Below are 17589 nucleotides of genomic sequence, written 5' to 3'. Positions count from 1 at the left end.
ATCCAGTGAATCATGTGCAATCAACTGCATTTCTTGCATTTCCTGCACTTATGTTCTCAAACCCTGCCCCCCCAAACAAAAATAAGGACAGAGACCCCCTGGTCCTCACATACCACCCCACCAACCTCTGCATCCAGTGAATCATCCTCTGCCACTTCTGCCACCTACAATCTGACTCCACTGCCAAAGAGATTTCCCTCCCCACCCCTGTCTGCCTTCTGTAGGGACTGTTCACTCAGTGACTCCCTTGTCAGCTCTACACTCCCCACCACACCTGGCAACTTTCCCTGCAACCACAGGAGGTCTACACCTCCCATCTCTGCCCAAGGCCCCAGACAATCTTTCCAAATCCAATAGGGATTCACCTGTACATCCTTCAACCTGGTCTGCTGTATCCGTTGCACCCGATATGGATTCCACTACATCGGTGAGACCCAGCGCAGACTTGGTGACTGACTTGCAGAGCATTTGCGCTCTGTACACTGTAATCAACACCACCTTCTTGCTAACCATTTTAACTCCTCCCTCCCACTCTCTGGGTGACATCCATCCTGGGCTATCTCCAGTGCCACATTGATGCCACACATAAACTGGAGGAACAACTCCTCATTTTCCGCCTTGGGAGCTTTCAGCCCAATGGCCTGAACATGGAATTAACCAATTTCAAAATCTCCCCACCCTCGGCGTTATCCTTTGTCCAATCCTCCCTCTCATCTCCACCTCCTTGACCTGACACAACCTGTCCATCATCTTCCCCACCTATCTGTTCCGCCCTTCCCATGACCTGCATCCACCTGTCACCATCCCACCTACCTTCCCCCAGCCCCACTTTCCTCACTCTATTTATTTTTGAGCTCCTTTCCCCTCCCCAGTCCTGATGAAGGTGTAAACCTGAAACGTTGACTTTGCTCCTCTGCTGCCTGACCCGTGTTCCTCCTGCTCCACACTGTATTGACTCTGACTCAGCACCTACAGTTCTTGCTATTTCCCTTTGGAAAGTTTTAATTTGGCCAGCTGACCGATCAGAAGCACAATTTTAAAACAATGATAGAGGACTTGCCACTGAATTAGATAGGACCTTCACATCTCTAGGACTTTCTGGCTTCTTCATCTGCTTCTAACCTCCTTGTTAATATCAGTCCTCTTTTTGTTATTAATTGTATGTTGCTGCCAGTGTGAATGATTGTCATCCTGCCAAATCGCACATTTTATATGCACATGAAAATGCATAATTTCCACTTTCCCACATTCTATCTGGCAGGATTTTGCCCACTTGCTTAACCTATCTATATCCCTCTTCAGACTGTCATCCTTGAAACTTGCTTTCCCACATGTTTGTTCATCATCTTGCATGGGTTTCCTTACTTAAGAAAGGATACACTTGCCATAGAAGGAGTGCGGTCAAAATTTGCAAAGCTAGCTCCTGGATGGCAGATTTGCCGAAAGGAGTCATTGTGATTGGGGTCTGTATTCATTGGAGTTGAGAATGAGAGGGGACCTCCTGAAATGTTTAAAATTCTGACAGGACTCCAACTATATACAGGGATGGTATTTCATTTGGGTCATCCATAACGAGGGCTAATGATTTCAGGATATGCAGTAGTCCATTTTAGACAGATGAGAATGTCTTCCTTCAGAGAATGGTGAACCTGTGGATTTCTCTACCTCTCCAAGCTGTGGAGGCTTGATGGGCTAAATGGCTTCTTTCTGCTTTGTTTCTGACTGTTTGGAACCCTTCCTGAAAAGGTGGTAGAAGCAGAGAGATCCTTGTCAAACATGGCGTGAAAGGATATCAGGAGCCTACGGGAATATGGATTTAAGGCTACAATCAGATCAGCCTTTATCTTATTGAATGGCAGAGCAGCTTTGCAGGACTTGGTGGCCTACCTTTTCCTAAATTAGTATGCATTTTCACATGACATTCATGCATTAGTGATTTCCTGTTAGATTCCTTTCTCCTCCAGTTATGTTTCTTAGCATCGTCTCTTGCTCCTTCCGAAAATTCTACTTGCGCTGGTACACAGGCACGTTGATGCCCTTGTGATCCATGACCAAGTTGAAGATACTTAGTGCTCAGTATTTACTTGGATTCTCTGAGAGAAATGCTCATTTGGATTGTGATTACTAGAAAACATCCTGCCCATTCACTACTGTTGCCCTTCCCCCTAGTTTCAGAAAACTAATGGTATAGTGTCACTGCAATGGTGGATCAATTTTAATGCCACAGCATGTGAAACATTGTGATCTGGTGATTCAGTATGGAGTGCCTGTAATGAGCAAGAAATTGTATGATGCGGGGGATAATTGTAGCAGCCACTGCATTGCAAGTAATTCCCTCACCTTGTATGAGGTTTGGCTTTTCCTTAAATAAAAAAAAATCACTAAGAACTGCAGATGCTTGAAATCAAACAAAAACAGAAGTTGCTGGAAGATCTCAGCAGGTCCGGCAGCATCTGTGAATAGAAATCAAAGTTAACGTTCACGTCCTGTGACCCTCCTCCAGAACTTCCAAGGCTTGGCTTCTTCCTGTTGAGCAATTGTAATACTTGTATGAGGTGACTATTTTGCTTAAAATGTAACCATTTTGTTCTATTCCCCTTATGTCTAAGTGATTTTGACACTTCATTTGTAAGAAGCAAGTTCTATAGCTAATGCAAAACAGGAAACACTGATAATAGGCATCAAATATTAATGGTTTCTCATGACAAATGTTGCATGACCTGTGTATTTTCAACATTTTGATTTCCAACATCTTCTGAATTTTTCTGAATTTCTATATATAGCTTGTTTATTATAATGCTGAAGCTTTCCACCCTGTATCCATCAGGGAAGGCACTAGAATGCCGAATTTAAATGATCATCAAGCATTCTACAGCAGAAAAGGCTCCTAGGTGGTAGGCAAGCTGATTTTGATTGGCCAGAGCTTTGCCATGTGGAAAGCGATGGGGAGCATACAACTTTGCAAAATCCTAGGTAATTCATAGTGAGCGAAGCTTGAACATGTTCCTTTTGTTTGCAGAGGTATCTGTGTGTTAATGTATGTTGCTTCCAGAGAAGCAACTTTATAAGTTTGATGTAATTATCTTTAAATTGGCTGTTTGCATAGCTATTGGCACGTTCAAATTTGTGCATGTGCTGCCTAATTGCAGAATTGCATCAGTGTAGTGCTTTTTGGGTTTTGCTAGTGTGGACTGGTTGATTGCAGTATGTATTCTACCTGTCATAAGCATGCTGTTTGATTCAATCAGCCAACTGCTACAAGACATTGGCATTAAAATTCATGTGTAACCTACTATACTGTGTGGAAGGCAGAATCCACTTGTGTAACCACTATGTAGAGTAAAACAGCTTGCTTAGCCTGTTGAAATTTTTACATAGTGTTTCGGAGGTAACCTGAGGTAAACTGGGCACTTTTTGAAACTGCTCGGCCAGCCTGGCAGCATCTGTGAAGAAAAGAAATCAATTAACGTTTCAGATTCGGTGACCCTTCCTCAGAACTTCTTACTTTTTGAAACTGGTGGCTTCTGGCCTTTGATCAATAGGCAGAGAACAATAACCTGATCAGCACTGTTGTCCTGCTGGATAATGTTCAACAAGCTCAGTGTGTTGCAAAAGTTGAGTCCTGAGGTAGCAAAGGTGCAGAAGGCCACACTGGATCTGCTGTATGAGGGAGGCAAATTCATCAAGGTTTTCGTGAGTTAACAAATTATCTGAGCAGAGAAAATTTTTGTGGCTCCCAGGAAAAGGTGTTAGACACACATACATTCATGCTAGCTCTCAGCTGAAGCAACTATGTCATAGGCTGAAGTTGTCCTTCTGTGTTGTAACCATGCTACGATTCTATGACTTGCATGTTAAAAATCATATTTTTAACTGCTTTATATAGTGTGTGCTTAACTGTTTTATTTTCAAACCAAACTACTAAGATTGCAGCTGTAGAGTTGTTTACTCTGATGGTCTGACACCCCTCTGGGGGAGGGGACTGCATAGATGCAGTTTGAAGTAAAGGTTTCAGAGCGACTGATGAGTTGAATTGAATGAGTTGAATAGAGTTGCTACTCTATTTAATACTAGCAAATCTATTTTGTACACAAAGCATCAAAGAAAATTGTTACAGTACAGAAGACAGTCACTTACATGTCATGTCTGCACTGGTTAACTGAGCAACGTGAATTTATGCCATCCACATGCCCTTTCCCCACAGTCCTGTACATTATTTCTGTATATATAATTTACTATCCTTTTGAATGCCTCAATTAAACCTGCCTGTACCAACTTCCAAGTAGCGCATTGCAGACCTGAACTGTTCAGTGTTTTTTTTCTTGCATCACATTTACTATTTCAGCAAATTACTTAATATCTGTTTATTTAGTTCTTGATCTGTTTGAATAAAAAGTTTTTCTGTCTCTGTCCAGATACTCCTCAATTGTGAAGTCTTCAGACCAATCTCCTTAACTTGTAAGGAAAGTCATTCCTTCTCCAAACTATCTTCATAGGAACAGGAATAGCCCCTTTGGTTGATAGAATCTACCCTGCCATTTAATATGACTATGATTGATGAAACACTTCTGTGCCTTTTGCCTCTTAAAATTTCTTAGCTCTGGAACCATTCTTGTAAAAAAAAAGCCTAAATGGATAGTATTGAATGGAGCAGGTTGCATAGCCTCTGCTCTTCATGACCTTGCTGCCCACCCAGATCATCAATATCAACAGTGAACCATTGAACAATGTGGATTAATTGCCAAATCTTGGGAGCTTTCTTTAATCGAAGACAGGCATTGATGAAAAGTTTCAACATTGCCTCGTGTTCAAAGGCAACCTTCAGCCACGTGACCAGTTGACGACAACAAAGCCAAGCTGGTCACCAAGCTCATGATCTATAGGGCAGCAGTGTTTTCAGCCCTTCTGTATGACCGTAAATACAACACAACGTACACCAGGCACCTCAAATCCTTTGAAGTATTTCCACACTTGCCCCTGCAAAATGCTGCAAATCCGTAGGCAGGATAGTACTTCACTCTCTCACACAGGGCCTGAGGAAGGGTCGCTCGACCCGAAACATTAACTCTGATTTCTCTCCCAATATGTTGCCAGACCTGCTGAGCTTTTCCAGCAGTTTGTTTTTGTTTGATTTACAGCATCTGCAGTTCTCTTGGTTTTTATTTAGTACTTCTCTTAGGCCAACTCTTCCATTACGAAGGCAATTGTTGCTGTCGACCAGCTTCCAGGTGGTGCGTTCCAGACTCTGGTTCACTGTATGAAAAAGTTATTTTTTTCTTCTTGCGTCACATTAGCATTTCAGAAAATCACTTTAAACCCATACGCTTGATTTGTTCTTGGCAGCCCGTATCGCCCATGTGCCTGACACAAGACTTCCAAAACAAGGCCTGTACTCTGAGCTCTGAATGGCAAGTGGTTACTGGAAGAGCACAGGAAGCATATTGTCCCTTGAATTCTCCAAGAAAATGCATTAACACCACCGACTCTGGGGAGTCTCTAGCCTAATAGTGTCCAAATTGAAGAAGCGAAGAAGCTACCAATTTGTGACAAACACAGATGGAGAATAAGCATTGACAGCTGAAGGAACATTAGAAAATTCAAGCATCAAGCTGTCATATCTATGATAGATTAGTATTTGTCTATTTTAGTCACCTCGGAACCTCCACAGTGGATAGAAGAAAGGCATCATTGATCCCAAGGTAGTGTCTAAGTAGAATATTCTCTTATCTCATCATAGAATCCCTAATGTGTGGAAGCAGGCCATTCGGCCCATCAAGTCCACACTGCCCTTCCAAAGAGTGTCCCTGTATCTCCACATTTCCCATGGCCAGTCTACCTAGCCTGCATATCCCTGGACAACATGGGAAATTTAGCATGGCTAATCTACCCTAAGCCCCACATGTTTGGACAGTGGGAGGAAACCCATGCAGAAATGGAGAATGTGCAAACTCCACATACACAGTCGCCCAAGGCTGGATTTGAACCTGGGACCTTGGTGCTGTGAGGCAACAGTGCTAACCATATGCTGCCTGTGGAGAAGATTGAGAGATGTCTAGTCCCCAGTAATGGAAATGTCCTTCGGTCTGTTGGACAGACTGGCTAACTGTTAGCAATGACCACTGACTTCCTGTTAAGATGTTGAATTGCTGATTCAGCCACAGTGTTTCTTTATTGTGAAGAGATCAGAGTCCAAAAAGACTGGTCATGTTGATTGAAAACTCGTTAACCATGCAGTACAAAGGACTGCAATTGTTAGTTGTAAATAGTCAGTGAGGTTAACCAGTGGGTACAGTTTCTTGACATTATTGGAATACCTGAAATGTGCAAATGTGAAATTCTTGGAACTTAATAGTTAAAGCTGTTCAAATTTAAATCTAATTGAAGTTACCTTAACTTTTTAAAAAAAAAAAGGAGTTAGTTAAGTGGCTTATCGACCCTGCTCCACCATTTAGCTATTCAGTGGTTGTACTTGGGCTTCAACTCCACTGCTGTACCTAATCTCTATCTCTTGATTCCCTGACGGACCAAAAATCTGTTTCTTTTAGCCTTAAACTGTTCAATGATGGAATATCCCCAACTCTCTGGGATAGAGAGGGAGTGTCCACTTTTTTTTAAAAAAAACAAAAAATTGGTGGGATGTGAACCACAGTCTACCTGTCACCAGTTTTCTTATGGACCTTTAAAGTGAGTTATAGGACTGGAATGCCAGTCTGCCAGAATAAGGAAGGATATTGGTGAACCAGTTGGGTGTTTAGCACAGTCTAGTGGTTATTAGCAACTTTTTATTCTTGAAGTGCAAAGATGGAATTTTCTCCTCTTTTTAGATTGTTAGCCCTGGATTGCTCGTTAGAATCGCAACATGATCATACACACAGAATTTTTAAACAACTGTTCAGACATGCTATGGGAAGGCTTGAATGCAGGTCTTCTGACCCAGAGATAGGGACGCTGTCACAGGGCTGCAAGAGCCCCAACCATATCCCTATATAAAATGTTGAAACTAGCATGGATAATTGGTTTACCAACAACATGTTTTTGATTTTTTTGCAACAGGCAGCTATATTCCCATGTGTATCTAATGTACAAAACAGACCGAAAGGGACAAAAATGCAAAAGAACTGCAGACGTTGGAAACAAATTGCTGGAAAGTCTCGGGCCTGGCAGCGTCTGTGGGGAGGAATAAAAATTAATGTTTCCGGTCCAGTGACCATTGTCAGAACTCTTGAAGGAAAGTTGGTTGCTGTTCTGTCGCTAATTACTTGAAGAGCAGGATGGCAATCTGGAGTGGAATTCCATATCTTTCCGATAAATGTACTATAATTTGGAAGTGTGCACTTACAGATATTTAAATAATCAAATGCTTAACGGATCATGAAAATTCCTGGGTTGTTGTGAGGAATGGGCAAGGATCAGATTTCAGCCTATGATGAACAGTAGCAATACAGTGATGGGTAAATATCCTGTGGTTTTTGCCTTTATACTCCAACTTTCGAGTCTAAGAGTATTTATGAAGTTGTTCTTGACAAGGTTGAGTCCACTTTGCACACAGCAGTTTTTTTTTTGGAGTGAATAACCCTTGTTTAGTGTTCTATTTTATGTATTGGTTACATGAGGTTTTGCTTGCCTGCTCGGAAAGGTTAGCAGATCCTCCAGCTGCTTAACTGTGGTATCACATTAGGTTTCATCTGGTTTTCATTTCATATTCATACAGTGAAGATTTGTTTAAAACCTGGCAGGCCACCTTTATGTTGAGCATGCCATCAAAATGCAACACAGTTCATATCGATCAATAGAATTGAGTTTGCATATGACTCTGAAGGTATCATAGTTTGATTTTACTTGGTCAGTTAATTCTTGAAACTTTCAACGTTGAACCCTTTCTTGAAAGTTCCTTTCCAAGCTTTAAATAGTACTGGAAATGTGACAGCTCACAGCTGCTTGTGATTTTTGTTAATGGTATAAGATTACTTCGTACAGTCTCAAGTTGTATAAAAATTTGTTTGCTGTAGTTTTGCTTTGTGAAAGCTGGAGTTGACAGTACAATTACAGTTTAGTTTGCTTTTCAAAGGTTTGACTTCTGTCAGAATGAAACTGAGAAAAGACCTTCGGAAAATTTGGGACAAGTATTATTTGGAGAGAGGATTGAGTCATCACCATATAAGGTATTGCATTTGAGATTTTTTAAAATGTAATTGCTCATAATTGAACCATTCCACTTTTCATTGTAGACCAACCTATTTTAATTTTTATTAGCCAAAGGCTAATCTGAGGAAGGTATTTATACTGAGTTGTACTGGGTACACAGTATAGAAATAGGCCATTTTGGGCCAACTGGTCCATGTTTATGCTGCAGAGGAGACACTGCCTCCCTGATTCATTTCTGTCACTCGGCGCACTTTTGTACACATTTTCCTCCTTTTGTTTTCCCTGGCCTTAGATACCTGAGGCAATTGGGTCACAAATGAAAAATCAACTCTTTGACTTAGCTTTTGGTCAGTACTTCAGTTCTGAAATTTACATGAAAAGCTCGGAGTTGAATTTTTCTTTTTGATTATTCCTGTGAAGTACTTGGGATTTTATTTTATGTTGACCTTGTGGCAGAACAATATTTAAGTCTGAAATGAGAAGCAGCTAGGAGCGTATAAATGCAAATTATTAATTTGTACTTACCTTGGTGAAATCATTTTTGATGCATTCAGTTTTTAGTCTTGAATGTATATTGGCATATAAATAACAATAGGTTGATTGGCCTGTCAAACTTGCTCTGCTGTTTTGTTTTTACAACGGCTCTTCATAACCCTTAACTCAAATTTCAAACATGTACCTTCCTTCTCTTTAAATACTTTCAGTGGTTTAAATAGAGAATCTTAGGCATTTGGTACCCACTTGGGGAAGTAATTGCTTTACATCTCAGTTTTAAATGAATGTCCCCTTATTCTGTAACCATTTCTCCTAGGCTCAGGGTTCCCTGCTAGTAGAAATATCTTCTCAACATTTACACTGCAAAGTCCTCTCAAAATCTTATGTTTCAATAAGATCATCTCTCATTCTTCTAAACCCTAACAAATAAAGGCCTTGCTTGTCATTCTTGATAAGTCAACCTGTTTAACCCAAGAATTAGCCTAGTGAGCCTCTTTTGAACGGTCTCCAATGCCAGTCTATTCTTTTTAAAATATGGGCATCAAAACTTATCTGGAACTCCCAGGTGTGGCCTCGTCAACACCCTCTACAGTCGTACCAACACTTCCCTATTTGTAACTTACAACCTTCTAGAAATACTGCAGATTCTGTAGATCAAAAGCAAAAACAGAAATTGGTGGAAAAGTACAAGTCTGGCAGCACCTGCGGAGAGAAGCCAGAGTCAACGTTTCGGGATGTGTGACCCTGCCTTAGTTATGTGATTTCTGTCCACAGATGCTGTTATACCTGAGCTTTTCCAGCAATTTCTATTTTGGTGTTTTTTGTTGATTCGTCCTATCAAAGTGCATGACTTCACTTTGCTACATTAAACTCCAGCTGCGAAGTGCTGCCAACTCACTCAACCCAACTATATCCCCTCAGATTGTTTATGTCCTTGTTGCAACAAGCTGTCCCACCTAGTTTTTGGAAAATTAGGAAATTTAGCTATTTTATTCTCTGTCCTCCCAAGGCAGTTATAGATGTTAAATAAATGAGTCCTTTGGACTTATCCTTGTGGTACTTCACTAGTTGTCTTTTCAAACTGAGCCTCATTAATCCCCACTCGATCTTGTGTTTTAACCAATTCTCAGTCCATACTGATACATTGCTCCCACTACCATGAGCTCCTTTCATTTGCAATTTTTTTATGTGGGACCTTTTATCAAATGCTTTCTGGAAATGCATATGCATCTCCCTGTTGCCCCTTATCAACTCTGCTTGTTATATCCCATACAAACTCTAGCAAATTTGTCAAATGTGATTTCACTTTCACAAAACCATGTTGACTGGTTGCGTTAAGCTTCCCTAAATGGTCTGCTTTTTTTCCTTTAATATTGGACTCTTAGCACTTTGATAAAGTTAGGCTAACAGTTACCTGTTCAAAAAGGGACCGACAGAAAGCAGGTGTGTTGGCTAGTTTACCAATCATCTGCTGGAACCTTTTGTTTTACCAACAGCTCCAAGATTGCTGCAGCCTCTTCCTTTTAAATCAGTTGGAACCCAGCAATCAGGTTTTAGCGACTTGTCTGCCTTCAGTCCTATTAATTTGTTAAATATTTTGTTCCACGTGATAGAGACTTTCTTCCTGTCAGCACCTTGCTTATCTGATATATTTGGGATGCTTGCAGTCCTCCACCATGAATTTTTTTTCTCTCTGCTAGGTTTTTAGTCATCCGTTGCTAGATCCTTTAAAAAAAACAGTTTAATCCTCTGGCCTACTGCCCTTTTCCACTGCTTTGTTTTCCTAAATCTTTGTTTGGATACTCTTCTCAACTGCCTTTGTTAAGAATGGGTGATTAACTATTCTCATCCTCGTTTTAGACTTGAATAAATTCTTGCTCGTGTTTTGAAATATCTATTTCAATGTCTGCCACTGCTTATCAACTGACTTTTCCCTTGGTCTATTTTTCCAACTGAGCTTAGACAAGACTTTCTTCATATCCCTGTAATTGCCTATAATTGACATTGGTCTAGACCTGTGTTGCTATCTTTGTCAAACTGATTTTGAAATTCTACCATGGTGTTGTGATCGCTACATCTGAGAGGATTCTTAACTACAAGATCTCTTAATAATCCTACTTCATTTCTCATCACTAGATCTAAAATTGTGTTCCTTGGGTAAGTTCTACAATGTGCTGCTCTCAGGAGTTATTCCTGACTCTTTACAAATTTTTTTCATGTTCCCCTTGCTCAACTGATCCATCAAGATGCAAATTAAAGTCATCCATGATCCATGTAATGCCTCTCTCACGTGCCTTCATGATTTTCTGATTTATATTTTGCCCTATGATGAAGTAACTAATGGATGCCAATAGATGACTCCCAACTGGAATTTATTCCCCTTGCTATTCCTTATTTCCAATCCAATTGCATGTGCTACCATTCTGAAAGGGCTGCAAGAATCCAGAGCCCCATTCGTGTGGGTAAAGGGGTATCACCACCTGCACACTCAGGACAGACTCCCAACATCATTGCCCTCCAGTTAGAAAGAAGCCAGGTGATCTTGAGTGAAGCTGAATCACCATTCTTTAAAAGAGAGACACTGCAAACGTACCATTTAACTGACGTTTTAGTCTGTTGATCTTGACTTTCCCATTTTATAAGTTGGGATCCTCTTTCTTTTTCTTTCTCGCCCCCCTCTGCTTGAGCTGTCGGTCAATCAATACGCTGACTCCACAGGTTCTGAGTGTGCGTCTGTGCTCCCTTCAGTTTTTATGATTCATTTGTGTTCTGCTGGCAGTTAAATATTGCTGAAGATCTTTTATTTCTGGAGCTTTAGATAATCAGTGTCCCCCTAGTGTCTGATCTCTTTTCAGTTTTCCCAATTCATGCTTTATAGCGCTCTCCATCCTTCCACATTTTATTCCTAGTTGAATGTGATATTTTGCATAGCTTAGGAATGTGCACAGTTAACCTGAATTGTGAAATTCCTTTTCAACATGCTGCACTTGAAGTTTGTAGGTTTCTTTTACATTGAGTTCTCTTGGTCTTTTTCTTGTTCATACTACTTTGTACTGTTTTCCACTGAGGGTTTTTTTCATGCGTGCCTAGTCACTTGGTTGCTGATGGATTGCATTTTTCCTGACTTTTAATGATCAGTGAAAGAACATTTTTTTAAATGTGATAGTAGAAGCAATATTTTAGTTTAGTTAAGTTCAAAGTCCATTAGTGAGTTTTCGTTTATGCCACTTGTGTTTTATCTTTCTTTCACCATGAAGTGTGTAAGAAAATTGAAACAAATCATTTGATGTGCACAATGAATTAGCTGTCCCATCAATAATACACAAGATCACTGTGCTGTGAAATAGAGCCATAATACTGTGGCTCAGTGTGGAACAGGTGTGTCTATTGGTCAGAGGCTTGAAGTACACTGCACAGACTTAAGCAGAAAACCTAAGTGTCCATACCTGTCCATTCTGAGTCAACTGCATTGCAGTGGGTATAGATTCAGGTGAGGTTCAAACTGGGAAGGAAATTTTATCTTCCCTAATAGACTTCAAAAAATAATTTCATGTTTACCATTGCTGATCATGGCTTTTAATTCCAGATTTATTTGCTGAACTTCAATTCCCTAGCTGCTATGGTGGAATTTGAACTTTTCTCAATATCATTAGTCCAGAGCTCAGGATTACTAGTCTAGCAACATTTCCATTCTGCCAATAAACCCAGAATATTATGCATTACAAAATGTGAATAGCCCACGTTGAGACTTCCATAAAGTAGTATACCTTCCTGTGAAGGTACTTTCAAGTGACTTTGAATCATCCCGAGGTAGTGGCAGGTGTGATATGAATCAGTGCTTTGCAGCTAATGAAACACCATTGAAGCAATGACACTGTTGCAATATGACACATGTTCCAGCTGATTTGGGCAGAGCAAGCCCTCAAAAGCAGCAGTGAAATAACTTTCCCTTATCATTTATGCATCCTGTTAAAAGACTAACACACTTCTCTTCATGTCATATCGTTACATGTCTGAAATTTACTCCTGTTTCTCCACATCTCCCTCTATAGCTATCCTTTTCAGTAGGATGTAATTCATGCCTGGCAGCCAGCCTTCACCTACTGACAATTTCATCTGCTTCCGTGGCACCTGTTTCCATTCAGTGTAACCTTCTATGATATTGCAGACCGCACCATTGCTAAATTCTCAAGCCAAATGTTCAAAAATTAGGTTTGTGCATCTGTCAGTCCTTTAGAAAGCATCTTGTTTTTATTGTGAGCAGCAACATGGGAGAGTGATTTTATATTTTATAGAATTGCATGGGATTTCTTTGGTCTAACAGTCGGATGAAAATCATCAATTGATTATTGTTCAGCTGAAAGTGCACATTGCATTACAATGAAAAACATCAATGCTTCTGAGTTCTCCAGTTGTATGTAAGTTTGTTATACAATTACTGCATTGGAATCCACTTTTATTTTGTGATAAAGTGTGAATGTCTTAGCAGTTAGGTTCAGGAGCTAAAATAACCTTTACTTTCCCCCCCTTCCCTGAACAGTTCACGTTTAATGAACCTGAAGCATGTAAGCTTGTTTGCATGAAATCCTACAATCCAAAAGATAAGCCAAGTGCAGACAAGTTGTCTTTCATAAAGAAAGGAATTCTTCTGAATTACCAACACCATTGGTAAGTGCATAAAATAACATCAATGTTTCTCGCTCATGTTGCAGCTATTTCTTTGATCTTCATTTTTTGGTGGATTGTGGTCCAGTTATGACTTGGCCCAGAATTACCAAGTTAAGGAATTTTATGTGCAGGTCACTTAGCTCAACCAGTCTTCTAGTGTTTGCACATTGTTCCATTCAACTCATTTTTGCTTTACAACATTATGACAACAGTAAATTTATATTTATCTTGTGTTCTTCAGGACAGATAGAAAAATGCTAACTTTCAAAAGAACCACAATTTGAGATACATGTGAAACAGGGTGCTGTTAGTAAATAAACTGTGGTTGGTCATGGATAATTGTGGAGTTTTCTTTGCGGGGTGGCCAGTGTTTGTGGTCCATTGTTAATTGCCCTTGAGTGGCAAAGTAGGACACTTCAGAAGGCTGATGAGAGATAGGGATGGTAATTAGTGCATAAGTGAATGAAATGAGTTTTTACAGTGATAGTCATGGTTGCTATTGCTGATACGAGGTTTTTTATTAATAGTTTCAATTGCACCAGCTGTTGTGGAGGAATTTGAATCCATGTCCCCGGAACATTGAAACAAAAGTAGAAATTGCTGGAGAACCTCAGCAGTCTGGGAGCATCTTGGAGAGAAAGCAATGTCAATGTTTCTGGTCCAGTGCCCCTTCTTTAGAACTGAATATAGCTCTGAAAAGGTGGTATTTATGTTGAAGCCTGGGGTTTGGAGAGGGGAGCAGGGTGAAAGATAGGTGGCAAAGAAGTCCAGAGAGAGAGATCGCAACAGTTGGGCTGACAAAGGAATGGACAATGGATGTGCTGGGGAGAAAGAAAAGTCACTAATGGGGGTAATCAAATAATGAAAATGAGTTGGCTGTGATGAAAGCAGCCCATTTGATGACAGCACCTTGGCCTGGGACTCTGGATTATATATCCAGTCATGTTAGGACTGTGCTACCATAGAGTTGACTTGGACACTGACCTAAGTAGAATTGCAACATTCCCTGTGGTGGTCTTGACCAATCCAAGTCCACTTGCCTTTTTGAATTTAACAAACAGCTTGGGGTGACAGTTGCCTGGTGCATTGGTAATGGCTTTGCCATGGGGAAACTAGACTCGACTTGCCCAGCCAATCACTGCCTTGTTTGTCATGCAGTATAAATTTTTGTTCCAGCAGGTTTTTTTTAGCAATTCTTAGTCTTAGCAAACAACTAACATCTATGTGGAGCCTTCATATATATAGTGTGTGTATATAGAGCCTTATACAAGAAACTAGCATATATAGAACTTTCAATGTAATGTAATGAAATGCCCTTTAAAACAAGGTGTGCCATTGGGTCACAAAGGAGTTGAGGCCAGGTGACCAGTAGCTTGATCAAAGGGGTAGGTTTTAAAATTCCTTTGAAAGGAGGAAGACAAGGTAGAGAATCAGGTGTAGTGAACAAATTCCCAGCAGCTGAAGGCATGGTCACTAATGGTCAAGCAGTTGTGATTGGGAATGCTTTGTCAGAGTGTGACAATCTGAGAGTTGTGACGTTGTTGGATGTCAGGGATGGATAGGGCAAGGCTCCATGAGATTTCAAGACCTGGATGAGAATTTTAAAATCACGAACCTGCTTCTTGAGAAGTCGAGCTTGGTTAGCCAGCTTGGGGAATTTGGGGTGGAGGCTTGCTCTGAGTTAAGATGTGGACAGCAAACCTTCAGTTTATAGATTATAGAATGTGAGAATAGCCAGAAGGCTTCAGAAAAGAGAAGTAGGAGAAATGGAGTTATTGGTTGTTTTTAGCCATAGATGGGCTAATACCGAGTAGTGTTACAGACTCTGAAACAGACTGTCTTGACCCAATTGAGGTCAGATACTCATCTCAGGAACTCTTAGAATTATAGAGTCATACAGTATAGAAAAGAGTCTTTGGCCCATCAAGTTTGTATCATCAAAGCGACACTAAATTGGTTTGTCCCACTTTCCAGCACTTGGGCCTATAAACTTGAATGTGATGACATTTCAAGTGCTTATCCAAGTACTTCTAAATGTTGTGAGGTTACCTGCCTCAACTATCCTCCCAGGCCATATGTTGCAGACTCCTCCACCCTCTGCATATAAAAAAAATGTTGCCTTCATTCCTCAAACTCCTATCCTTCATCTAAATATTATGGCCCCTTGTAAGGGAGCCTTTTTTATTCACCCAGTCCATGTACCTCATCTTGTATGCGCCTATCAGGTCCACCCTCAACGATCTCTGCTCCAGTGAAAACCCAAGCTTATCCAGTGCGCCCTCCTAGATGAAACCTACTGTTCCAGGCAATGTCCTGGTGAATAGACTGGGAAGGCAATGACCTAGTGCTATTATTGCTGGTCTGTTAATCCAGATAATGTTCTGGGAACTTGGGTTCGAATCCCACAGTGGCAGATGGTGGAATTTGAATTCAATTTTTAAAAAAAAATCTGGAATTTAAACTCTAATGACCATGAATCCATTGTCGATTGTCAGGATAACCCATCTGGTTTACTAATGTCCTTTAGGGAAGGAAACTGCCCTCCTTAACCTGGTCTGGCCTACATGTGACTCCAGACCCACAGCAATGTGGTTGACTCTTAACTGCCCTCTGGGCAATTAGGGATGGGCAATAAATGTTGGCCTAGCCATTGATGCCCTCATCCTGTGAATAAATTTAAAAAAAAAAAAAAAAAAAATCTCCTCGGCAGTCTCGTCAGTGCAATCGCATCCTTCTTGGTGTGGAGACCAGAACTGAACACTGTACTCGAGCAGTGACTAACCAAAGTCCTGAGTAGCTCCAATATGGTCTCCTACTTTTATAAGACATGCCTCAACTGATGATGCATATGGGACACTTGCCTTTTAACTACGCTATTAACTTGCTCTGCCACCTTCTGTTTTCTCTCTAGATGCTGCTAGTTCTGTTGAGCAGTTGTTTCAGTTTCTGATAAACAGCCACTGCAGCTTGCTTTAAGTTTAAAAGTGGAAGCATATACTTTGGTTTTGTTTTGGGTAAACCTCAAATTCAATGTAAATTTTACAGCCGTGTTCTGTCTGGGTATGTCTGATCAAGGGGGAGGACCCACCCATAACTTCAGTTTTGAACTTTGCAGATGGCTCTATTTGCATGGCAGTTTGGTGACATCTCAATGTGAAAATCTGCTTCATTTTTGAGTGTTAAATTTTGATAATGCTGCATTGAAATTCCTGTTCTTTTCTATCTTGTGTAATTTGAAAAGCTACAGTATACTCTTGTCCATTTGTAGGATTATTGATAACATGCCTGTCACATGGTGTTATGATGTGGAAGATGGCCAAAAATTTTGTAATCCTGGATTTCCAATCGGATGCTTTGTTACTCAGGATGGCCGCCCAAAAGATGCTTGTGTCATCAATGTAAGTTGCCTTTCTCTAAGTAACTATTTGTATCCAAGTGCTGCCTCTATCATTTTTTAAGTTGTTAGTCAATTAAAATGTGACCCCTTATGCAGAATTACATAGAATTTGCAACGTAAAAATGTTACTGGCCCTTTGTTCATCTTTATGCTCCATATGAGCCAGTCCTCACCCTTCTCAACCTTTTCAAGGTACCTTTCTGTTCCTTTCTTCTTGCACTTGTCCAATTTTCCTAAGTGCATCCAAGACGTTCACTTTACCCACTTGTTTAAGTTTCATTCGCCATCTTCTGGATAAAATGCTTCTCTCTGAATTCCTTTTAGGATTCATTCCTGTATGACTGCTGTATATTTGCAACCTCCTTTACAGCTCTCCCACAAAGGGAAATATCACTTCTGCATTTCCCATGTTTTAAAAAAAAAAAATTAATTTTAAAGATTTCAGTCAGATCATTTGCTCTTTTTGGGAGATGGGAGACCTAGCCTGATCGGTCTGTCTTGGTAGCTGTATCTTCTCGGTTCTTTTAATTGCATTTTACTATTATAGTATTGGTTTTGCGTCCCTTATGAAAAGGACATGATAAATCTGTGCAGAACGACCCATGTGTGTTCTGAACAAAAACAAAGTTGCTGGAAAAGCTCAGCAGGTCTGGCAGCATCTGTGAAGGAGAAAACAGTTAACGTTTCAGGTCTGGTGACCCTTCCTCAGAACAGGTCTGACATAGTTAATGCAACTTGTCGGCTTTTTTCAATTTGTTCCTATTGAAATAAATCCCAGTACTTTTCAGAACTTCGTTGACTTGAGTTATTTTAAATGATTTATATTTTTTATCATTCGTGGGATGAGGGCTTTGCTGGGTAAGCAGCACTTATTGTCCATCCAT

The 17589-nt window shown here is 40.4% G+C and overlaps 1 protein-coding gene across 1 annotated transcript in view; it reads left to right on the top strand.

Moving 5' to 3' along the window:
• LOC125484849 (transmembrane 9 superfamily member 2-like) overlaps positions 1-16825 on the top strand; it is a 29873-nt gene extending 13048 nt beyond the window's left edge. The window contains exons 3-6 of the mRNA XM_048605252.1: positions 8069-8162; positions 13181-13308; positions 16577-16706; positions 16802-16825. Coding sequence (XP_048461209.1) covers positions 8069-8162; positions 13181-13308; positions 16577-16706; positions 16802-16825 — 376 coding nt within the window. The remainder of the gene's footprint in view (positions 1-8068; positions 8163-13180; positions 13309-16576; positions 16707-16801) is intronic.
• Positions 16826-17589: the final 764 nt, after the last annotated feature.

Source organism: Rhincodon typus, chromosome 14 (assembly GCF_021869965.1).
Source record: "Rhincodon typus isolate 14 chromosome 14, sRhiTyp1.1, whole genome shotgun sequence".
Classification (NCBI taxonomy): Eukaryota; Metazoa; Chordata; class Chondrichthyes; order Orectolobiformes; family Rhincodontidae; genus Rhincodon; species Rhincodon typus.
The sequence above is the reverse complement of the archived record's forward strand: the minus strand, read 5'-3'. Positions and strand labels throughout refer to the sequence as shown.